General features: G+C 27.4%; 1 protein-coding gene across 1 annotated transcript; it reads right to left on the reverse strand.

Annotated features, from left to right (window-relative positions):
- Nucleotides 1-613: 613 nt before the first annotated feature.
- LOC137829960 (polyol transporter 5-like) lies at nt 614-3,150 on the reverse strand. The gene is made up of 3 exons (XM_068637007.1): nt 2,639-3,150; nt 1,904-2,250; nt 614-1,817 (listed from the first exon to the last, which is right to left on the reverse strand). Exons 1-3 carry the CDS (start codon nt 2,769-2,771, stop codon nt 741-743), a joined length of 1,557 nt encoding a protein of 518 aa, XP_068493108.1. The 5' UTR covers nt 2,772-3,150; the 3' UTR covers nt 614-740.
- Nucleotides 3,151-11,578: the final 8,428 nt, after the last annotated feature.

Consider the following 11,578-nt stretch of genomic DNA (forward strand, 5'->3'; position numbering starts at 1 on the left):
ATCATGATTATTAGAGTTTTTTTCACTTCGCAAAACAATGTTCTTTTTCAAATTGCTTTCTTAAAATTTTGTTCTTCTATTCTTTAATATGATGAATAAAGAAGAAGATAGGGAAAAAAACATTGTGAAAGGTATTCTCAGAAGAAGTAGAAAGAAGTTAAGATAAGACTTTTTCATTCAAGTTTACCAAAGTAGTGGAAAAAAGAGTGTAAAAAATTGTTGAATTCTTTTTTGTCTTCTCATTAGAAGGTAGATTTTGAAGAAGAATTGGCCGAATAAATAATTAACAGATAATATCTAATGTATCATTTGCATTATACTTTATATTTTCAATAATACGACAAAATAGTTGTATAAAGATAAAAATGTCTTTATATCAAGTTTAAGCCTTATTTTCTTCCTTTTTTTTCTAAATTACTATTTTTTTTCCTTTTTCTTTCTTTCTTGATCTCATTTGTTTTTGTCATACAACTTTTTTTCCTTACTTCTCACATCGAAACAAAAATTAACTTCTAGTCATAAAATCTCTTAAAATATAATTATTAAATATATAATTAGATATATATTTAAACTGATATCCCAAAAGATGATGAAGATAGGAGAAGACCTCGTGTGTTTAGAAGCTTTGTGATTCATAAAAGTTATTGTATTTTCATACACAAGAAATCTCATTTTGATTTTAAAAACTACTCTAGAAAAAAGTAGAAGCAATGGATTATTATACGATGCCCTAATATTGTCTAAGCGTGGAGATTGGTCCCCAACTGAACTTGTGGAACTTTGGCATTTTCATTTTCAACCCCGTTGTTGGATTTGGCTCTGAAAGTACCGAAAGACCCCTCCATGTCTTCGAGTGTTTTACCCCGCGTCTCAGGAAGCACAATGAAGAAAAATAACCACCCAACCACAGCAATCCCACAATAGAGGAAGAAAGCTCCACCAATAGTGATGGCTTTAGTGAGGGACAAAAAAGTCATTGAAATAACCCCACTTGTGGTTCTGTTCACCACAACACCCGCAGCTGCACCCTGCGCCCGCAGCCTCAACGGAAAGATCTCAGAGCTGTAAACCCACGTGATGGGTCCCGCACCGATGGAAAATGTGGCCACGTAGACCAACACCATTGTTATACTCAATCCAATGGCCCACATTAGTTTACTCTCCGATCGATCAATGATGGTAAGGCTGATTGCGAGTGTCAGAAGCGAGAGCACCATGCCTCCAACACTAGACAATAACAAGGGTCGACGACCCACGCGGTCCAACATAAAAGTAGCGACCAAGATGAACAAAGTCTTCACCGTTCCAACGGCCACGGTTGCAAGAAGCTTCTGCGTGTCATCGGTGATCCCAGCCTTCTCGAAGATTGTGGGGCTGTATAAAACGACGGCGTCCACACCCGACGCTTGTTGGAAGAAGTGAATTCCAATCGCCGAAATTAAGATGTGACGAATCGTAGGAGTTGGATAGAGGAACAACTCCTTCCAAACACCCTCGCCCGTGCTTTGTTTCGCTACCTGAACGACGTCGTCGTTGCAACTCTCCGGGATCCCTGCGGCTTGTTTGATTTCGGCTAGCCTCAGTTGAGCTTCTTCCTTGCTGTCGGAGGTTTTGTTAAGCACTTTCGTCGCCTCTCCCAAACGGCCCCTCATCACCAGCCACCGCGGAGATTCAGGCATCGCCAACACTCCCAGTGTCAGGAGCACCGACGGAACTGCACCGATTCCGAGCATCATTCGCCATCCCAGCTTCAATGTCATCTTTGAAAATGCAAAGTTGGATACGTATCCCAGCAATATCCCTCCATTAATAAAGACCTGAAAAATCAAGTTTCATATAAACAAATAAATAAATATAACAAAATCAAATTTTGATTCAATAATATTTAGCAAATAAAGTTGACCTCGGGAAAGGAAGTGAGGAAGCCACGGGAGGAGGCTGGGGAGACTTCGGCGGTGTAGACCGGAGCGATCATGAGGGCGTAGCCGATGCCGATGCCCGCCACGAAACGCCCGAACATGAGAAAGAGATAGTTGGGGGAGAAGCCCATGAGAAGTGCTCCGGCGAAGAAGATGGTGCCGGCGAAGACAATGGTGTATCGCCGCCCTATCCAGTCGGAGGTTCTGCCCGCCAAGCATGAGCCTATGAGAGAGTAGAGGTTGATGATTCCCATCAGTATCTCTATTTGCACGTCCGACACCTTTAGGTCCCTCTTTATGTATATGGCTGCACCACTCATCACCCCAATATCTGTAACAATAACAACATCATCCATCGTATTTACACATGAACACCCATTTACAAAAATTTCAAAATTTTGTTACATTAGGAGATTCCCTTTTACTAAATAATCTTGCAAAATCTTCTCCCACCAAACCAAACACTCCTTTTAGACTTTCTTTCTCCGGAAAAGTCTTCTTTTTTTCCGTTTTCCTACTCAGCTGGATAAGTTCTACTGTACAATTCTAGTGTCGGCACACGTTACACCAGTTTGTTTCCATCCGAACAAATTATATTAATTTCTCCGATACAGTATCGATAAAAAACATGGTTGCTTTTATGTTTCATATGTGATTTTTCAAAAGCAAACACAATTACTTACAATTATCTTGTATTTCCAAAGCATAACAAGACTCACCATAGCCAAGTAAAATGGATGTCATGGAGGCCAATATAGCGCAACCAAAAGCATACTTGTTTCTTTTGGGCTTCTTGGAAGAATTGAAATCCCCAACTATTTTCCGAGCTTCAATTCCCTTTCCCTCAGTCATGTTGTTGACTTAGTTGCAGTGAATATCCGCAGAAGGGGAAGTATGAGAGGAAAACAGAGAGATTATATAGAGAAAAGCGTGCTAGATTGGTAACATGTATTTAATTGTTGGTGATACGTATGAAGTATGAGGGAGGAAGTGAAGAGATAAAAGAGTTGGAATGTGGATGTAAGGTTGTGGAAGCGTGCTTAAATAGAGCAAACTGGGATGAAGATGCATTCGTCACCATAGACTAAGGAGTCTCACGTGGTGGGAAGTTGAATTCCAAACACACTTTCTCTCTCTCTCTCTCCTACCAAAACAAATGGTTGTGACTGTGTGTGCCGTATATTTTATTTCCTTTCTGAAAATGATTTTAGTAAGCACGGTGAGTGTAGACGGATAAGCCCCGGTCACCACTAGTTTCCCTTATATTGTATAATGGTTCATGTGAACAAGTGGTGAAACGGTAAAAGAAGTTGTTTTCATTATTCAAGTGCCATTTTTTTTTACGTAAGAAACGAGGACGAGGGGAACAAGGACTGCAGGTGTACACGAGGGAGGGGAGCTGAATCCACCCTGCAGAATCTCATGGCCATGAATGAGGAATATACTAAAATAAAAATATAACAAATTTTAATGTAAAAAGGGTTTTAGTATCTCATTGCTAATAAAAAGTAAATAAAACCACCACTTAAGGAAAGAGATTTCACAAATACTACTTACTATTTTTGTTATTTCTTGTATTTTTTTTTAATTTCAATTTCTTTTTCCAGGTTAAAGTCTGCATTTTCTTTTTCATTCTTTGTTGGGTATTATTATTATGTACAGCTAGGAACATCCCATCGATCGTCATAAAAAAAATACTTTAAGGTGAAATTTTATTAACATAAATAAAATCGTATAAAAAAATTAAGTAATATGTTTTTAATTATAGTATATATGTTAATTTCAGTAAAATAGTTCATTAAAACTAGTATAAATAGGTAACGACCAAAACAAAGATAAGTTATTATTACAATATTAAAAAATATAATATAAAATAATTTTGTAATAAATTTAAATAATATTATTAAATATATTTATATATATTTATTATTTTATATAATTATATATGTTTTTTTATATTGTAATTTTATTTTATTTTTATCGTTATTTAAAATTATACATTGTTATTAATAGTATAATTAAGTATTTTCTCCATGCAATGTAAAGAACATTTATATGAGAATCGATACTCCCTTGAAAAATATGATTGAAAATCCTTTAATAACACATGAGTCATGAGTGAGAATTAATTCTCCCTTTAATAACACACAAATGATAATCGATTCTCCTTTAAATAGGAAATCAGTTTTGATTATCTATAAAAAAAACATGTCAAATCCCTTAGTGTTGTGGATATCTTAGTATAATGTTTTTGTCTTCGAGAACATTACATTAAATCTATGTATATGAGAGAAGAATCTACTCTACTCGTTCCCTCCTTCACCTACCCACATTTAAATTAGTTGATTAAAACATGTCAACTACCTGCTCGTTAATCCGCTCACACAAATCATAAGTGAATCTAAACACAATAAAGATTCATCTTACAAATAAACACATTATAGAAAAATTCTATAGACATAGACATTAAACACTTATCTCAATTACTATTATATTTGAAAATGTTTATTATATAATGTATTTATCTTTATGAATAAACTTTGCCATGACAAAGTTAAAATTATTGTCTTTATTATTAATATATTATCAAGTTTTTAGTTTGTACCTTTGAGTACATTTTTACAATCATTAAAAAATGTTTTTCAATGTAGTTTTTACATATTTTTTTATGTGAGGAAATAAATTACACTTAAAAAAATATTAATTATATTTTTATACTATTTTTTCTATTTTAACTCTATTTTCTATCATTTTTTATTAAAATAATTTAAGTTTTTTCACGACTTTGAAAAATCTTTATAAAATCACTACAACAATTTTAAAGTTATATCTACAAATTTGGATTAGTAAATAAATTAAAACTTATATACAGATTTTGTATAAATTATTATCTAATATAAAATTGAGTTATTAAGTTGTTTGGCAGAATAATTCGTAGGTAAAAAAATTTATTTGGAGTGAGAATTTTCCTGAAAGATATTATTTATTTATATCTAATAATAATTGGATTGGTAGGTAAATAAAGTTACATGGTTTACATATAGATAATAATAAATGAATTGATAAAAATTAAAATTAATATTGATATTATTAAATATATTATAATGATAATAATACAATTAATATTATATTATGTTATGTTATTATTTTTTTATTCATACTATTATTATTACTATTAATATTTTTATTAATATTATTAATATTACTATTAAACATATTAATGAATTGTTGAAAAATTAAAATTTTAGTATTAATAATATTATAATAATATTATTAATAATAATAACAACATTAATAAATGTATATATATATATATATATATATATTATAGTCATATTATTACTATTATTCATACTATTATTAATATTCATATTAATTTTATTATTAATATTACTATTATTAATATTAATATTATTACTTCTATTATATTTGTTATTAATATTATTATTTACATTATTAATTTTATTAATACTAGCAATTCTATAGTTGTTTGACTACTATTTATAGTTTTAATTTTTTTGAATAATTAATTAGAAAATTAATACAATTTAAATATATATATATATATATATATAATTTTGTAAAAATAGTAGTCAAACAACTATATAATTGCTTTTTTTTTTAAAAAGAGAAGTTATTTAGTTATATTGAAATAAATGAAAGTTATTCATAAATACTTTTTATTTTGTTAAAGGATAAAATTGTCCAATTAAATAACTGCACACACTATTTTATGCCAAAAGTAGGTTCACATATTGGAAGGATACATATGATATATTATTAATTAACAAAAAAGTTATACATGTTAAATATTTTCCATAAACTGTATTTTTTGTCATGTGATAATTCTCTTTGACACTTAATCCTTATAAGTGGTAAAGTCATTTCAGTGGATTGGAAAATGATTCTGATACAGAGACTCCATTGTCCTTATGGATCACCTCTCACATTATCATTTGGATTATATACTTTGAATATGCTTCTAAACAATTTTAATATTATTAAATTAAGCAATTTAATGACCTTTTTTTTACTTTCTCTGTTCACATGGATGTTTGGTTGCTTGGAGAATTTCATCACGGATTTGGATATAATATAGCTCATGATTGAGACAACTTCCATTTTTACATTAGATATTTTTCGAATACTTTTTCTCTCTTTTAAGCACTCGAATTTTCTTTTGCCAATTGGATACGTTGCTTATTTTATTTCTATCTTTTTGGGTGCTTATAAAGAGAAGTAAATATTCATGATTGGTGAATCTTTAGAGATACAAACGTAGGTGAAAACAAAAAGATCATTCAATAATTACCTTCCATTTTTGCATTTCGTGGGTTTAAAATAATTAATTAAGGACAAAAAACAAGAGTTATGCTAAACTGAAGTTGCATTACCTAATTTTGCATCCTACAAATCGAGATTCACTAATAAATAATTACTCATATCAAACTCAGCACTTTGGGAAAAATCAAATCAAAGTAGTAATGTAAAAAATCAAGAGATTAAAGAAAGATGAGAAAAAAATTAGGGGATTTTTTACCATTATCAAAACTAGGATTATGGGAATCCTAAGAGATAAGATACTATAAAGAAAGAGGAACAAATTGAATGTTTTATGGGTCAACCAAAGAAGAACAAATTGAATGTTTTATGGGTCAATCTTTTTCGTCAGAACAATTTCTTACCAATTTGGTAAAAAAAATTGATAGCAATTGGCATGCATTTAAATAAAAGGAATGGACATTAAATATTTTTTTTCATTATTTTTATTTTTGTTTTAATTAATATGATATTTTAAATATATAAAAATGAGTGTGCTTTATTACAAATATATAAAAAAAATAATAGTATCTGTTAAAAATATAAAGAACATGAATATTTTTAAAATAGTGAGAATATAGATGTTGTTTTAAAGAAAAAACATAAAAAAGATAAATTTTTATTTTGAAATTAGACTAGATGTGAGAGTTATTTAATATGAATTTATGAGATGTTAGTGTAATTTTTGTATTTTTAAAATAAATAAAGGAGGTGTTATTTTATTAAAATATAAAATATGTGATTGTTATTTATTAAAATTGTATGAGAAATAAGTATTTATTTAAAATTTAAATATATAACTGCGTATTTTAAAATTGTTGATTTTTTAAAAGGTTAAAAAGCTAGTTACAAATGAATTAAAAGATGAAGTGAAATGACAATGATGAAATATAATGGTATCATGCTACTTTATTGATAAATGGACAAATTTAGAAAAAAAGACATTGAATTGATTTCAATGATATATTCTCATTAATTATTAGATTGACTATAGTTAAAGTTGTTACGTTTATTTGTGCTGCATTTATTGTATATATTTCAATATATCTTTAAGAATGGACTTTGATATGAATTTATTGTATAAATTCACCTAGATGCAATAGGAATGTTTGTTTTTTTTCAAATTACTTACATAAAGTCTTGCACAAGTTCAACATGCAAGATTGTAAAAGTGTAAAATTTGGATTCTACAGTTTATTTTAATAACAACTTTAGGGTCACTATCATAAAAAAATGTGGTAACAATTTTAATTTTATAATTATTTTTAATATTTGATTTAATTTTAATTTTTTTATATATATTTGAATGAGTTTCTAGTAAAAATATTATTTTATTAAATATTTAAAATAAGTATATATATTTTTTTATTTAAGTATGTTGTTCTTTGATTTTCGTGGTCGAATTGTTATTTCTAGCTTCTCATGTTCGCTTATCAGTTTCTTTCTTTTCTTTTTAATTTTTTTAACTTGTTTGTTAATTTATCTTTTTATATTTTAAAGGTGAATTCATCAAACAAATTGATCAACGAATTAAAAATATAAAAAAATAGAAGTAATTATTACACCGTCTATAAAATAAATAAATGAAGACGAATGATTTTTAAAACTGAATAATTTTTTTTGATAAATTAGATATTGAAAATATAGAAATAAATTATAAATATTGATATTATGATTTTTATGGGTCAACAATGACGGGGAGATTCATATATAAAATGGGCCCAGTGAAGACTTTAGCTGTGAAAACAATTGCAACTTGTGTTTGCTTCACTTCAATTATTGTTGATCTTTCAGTTTTCTATTTTAACTTTCTCTGTAAAAGATAAAAATTACTATTTCAAACAAAACTGAATCAATCACTTTTTTGTTATGTTTACGTTTTTACAACACACCATAAAAAGCACTAACCAGTGTAAACTTTGAGAAAGATTAATATAAATATTATTGAAAGAAAATGAACGTTAAATAACAATTACCATGAAAAATAGTCAATGCATGTATATCTCTTTTATAGTATAACTAAAATAAGTGAACACCTTTAGAAAAAGTGAATTTTACGAGGATATGCATTCAATTTTTCAAAATCCCTTGATAAGGATAAGACCTCTTTTATAATATGTAGCTTCGTTCAATATTACAAAATATGAACTTTATGAATTTGTACAAATTTGACTGCTTTTAAGTCCATCAATGAGAATCTCATCATTCAAATATCATCATGAGATTAAATAAATAATTAAATATTGAAAAATCGCAATAAAAGTACATTTATAATTAGAATTTAATATTATTTTCTTCTATTTTTTTTAACATTATCCCAAAATGGATGATTGACATTTGTAAAATGATGAGGAACAATTTCATGTGACGGATCACACGGGAAGTCACCTAAGTCAAAGCAACGATCTGAAGCAAAAGACCAAAATGACCTTAGTAGTCCTTGATCTTTGACCATGCATATCTTTTTACAATTATTATTGTCCACATTTTTATATTCTTTACAATTATCTTATCTCTACCACAGTACTCATTTTAATAAATTGTGGGTCAGAATCAAATTACTCTCTTTTAATATATATTATAAAATAACTTTAAGTATAACTCAATCCCATAAAATTGATTTATAGAGTGGGTATACAATGAAATATTTTTATCTCTAGTCGATGTGGGTTCTTCAACACATCTCTCACACTGAGAGTGAAAGCTCGTATATAGGACAACATATTATGAATGGTTCGATAACGGCCCGATAACGGGTGACACGATAGGCCCAACAAACACTCGTTATGATAGACTTTAAATGGCTCAGATATAAAATGGACTTTAAGCCTAACTCAAGCTCATGAAACCGGCTGAGGTTGAGGTTTGCACCCACTTATATACAATGAAATGTCCTTATCTCTAGTCAATTTGAGATCTCCAACACATCCATGATATAACATGATGGATGAACTTTAAACTTAAAATATATATATATATATATATATATAATAAAAGTACATATTTAATAATAATTAATATTAAACTATCTCTTAATTTGACATAGGAATGTATTTTGTAGATATCTCATCTCCAATCAAAATTAAAGATCGTAGTAAAAAATTAAAAATTATGTAACGAAACAACATATTTCCAACTCGTACAAGAAAAGAACAAAAATTAAATGCGAATATATATATTTTATATTTTTTAATAAAAAAATTATATATTGGTATTTTTAGTTACACTGTTATGAATGTAGATTTACCTACCATATTTATACTGAAAATATCTTCTGCTAAACAATAATTATACAAATAAAGCAAAATTATCTAACAAACTTTAGAATATTATATGTTTCTGTGAGTATATTAGTGTAATTACATAGCTTGTATGCAATTGTTAATATTTCTAGGCAAAAATGTCGATCAAGAATTGGTTATCATTTCGTAACCAGACACGTATCAATATCAATGCCAACACAGTTGAAAGGAAGAACACTCAATAAATATGCTGTTGAATAATAAAAGAATGTTAGACCCCTTTTCCTGAATTTAGCTTGTAAACAATAAATGTTACAAAAAAAATTGAAGAGGAATAATAATAAGGATAAAAGTAAGGAAAAAATATAACACTCAAAATTAATATAGTTTAATTAAGGTGTTAATTGAATTCTGATTTACGTTCATTTGCTATAAAAATAAGTTTATGTACTTTAAATAATTACAGAAATTACAATTTAAATGTTTTTTTAAAGTTCACAATGATTTTTTTCTAACAATTAACCAACATCAATGTGTTCATATATTTTATATAAAGGTATCTATATAAAAAAAAATTATAACTAATTTCATAAATCATATTACAATCATTCCAATTGAGTCGGTGATATGTGATATAAGTTTTTTCAGAATAATACAATTAGATAAAACCTAGATAATTATAAAACGATAGACACTTTTGTTTAGAAAAATGTAATCAAACACTTGATTGATTAAATATTACATTGACTGAAAGCTAGACAATCTTAAAGTTTGCAGAGCTAAAAATCAACATGGTTTCTCTTATGTTTTTGTTTTTTCCTCATGAATTGTCATAAGTATGATGCAAATCTTGAAGCTCGTGTATGTTGCATACACAGAAGACGATAAAGGTTTTATTTTATTTGTTTTTGTCAACATTCATACGTTTTTACGAATTGATATATATGAATTACTTTTCTTAAAAACGTAAGCCATCAAACATCAGAATACTTGAGACAAATCAAAACATCCTAGTATGTGTTTCATGAATAGTTAATATATTTTGATTTTGATTTTAGCAATTGTTAGTTTATTTCCTCTTGTTTAACTTGTACTCTACTACACGTCTCAAAGATCTCTTTCGTCTAAACATAGGCTATTCATATAGTCAAAATTGTCGAATAGTGAACACACATACAATGTACAAATATACGAGTATAAAAAAAATATAAATAAAATAACTATATGTATAAAATTAAATACTAAATTTTTACTATTAAAATAACGAAAAACGTTTAATTAGCGATGGTGACAGTTTAATTAATTTCCAATAAATATTTTGTTCTTTAACTATGTTACATACCTAAACTTATTTTTCAATTTAATTTTTAGACATATATGTTTATATTTGTAGTTTTACTTTTTAAAATAACTTAGACTAATATAATTATGAGTTTACATTTGAGAGACTTTTTAAAAATAAATGGATTAATGAATCTTGAATTTTAGAGATTTAGAATAAAATAATTGAAATATAGTTTGTATGCAAAGTTTAAAGATGAAACTCAAATATATTAATATTTTTATTTTTTATTAAAAAATAAAATTTAAGTCTAATTTAAAATTATAAAATCGATTCAGGTACATCTAATTATATATACTATAAAATATCTTTATCTCTAATCAATGTAAAATTTCAACACATCTTCTCACATACTTAATAAGACCAAAAAATTATCATCTTATAAAATTGACAAATAAAATAAAATTTACACTCACCTATATATTATGAAATATCTTTATTTTTTTTAATTAATGTAAGATCTTCAAACACTTTTTTACACATCTGATAAGATTAACAAGCTATTATTATCATAAACTTCAAACATATCATATTAAAAAGTAAACTTCAAATCTTTTATAAAATGAAGTTTGCACATATTAATAAGTTATATATATATATATTATAAATGTGGAATTTTCAACCATTTTTAACTTAAAATACTAATTAATATATATATATATATATATATTAAAATGGATCCTCTGGTTTTGTTTTTGTTATAAAAAGTGTCAAAAAAAGTATAATTTTTGTAAGAAAAAACACTGAACTCGAAG

The sequence above is a fragment of the Phaseolus vulgaris genome, chromosome 11 (genome assembly GCF_000499845.2).
Source record: "Phaseolus vulgaris cultivar G19833 chromosome 11, P. vulgaris v2.0, whole genome shotgun sequence".
In the NCBI taxonomy this organism is placed as follows: Eukaryota; Viridiplantae; Streptophyta; class Magnoliopsida; order Fabales; family Fabaceae; genus Phaseolus; species Phaseolus vulgaris.

What these genes read in the sequence shown, in the direction of transcription:
- LOC137829960 (XM_068637007.1), bottom strand. Translation starts at nt 2,771, where the DNA reads ATGACTGAGGGAAAGGGAATTGAAGCTCGGAAAATAGTTGGGGATTTC. An exon ending in ATCCATTTTACTTGGCTATG is followed by an intron (nt 2,251 to 2,638) that starts GTGAGTCTTGTT and finishes TTATTGTTACAG; the next exon opens with ATATTGGGGTGATGAGTGGT. An exon ending in TCCTCACTTCCTTTCCCGAG is followed by an intron (nt 1,818 to 1,903) that starts GTCAACTTTATT and finishes TTGATTTTTCAG; the next exon opens with GTCTTTATTAATGGAGGGAT.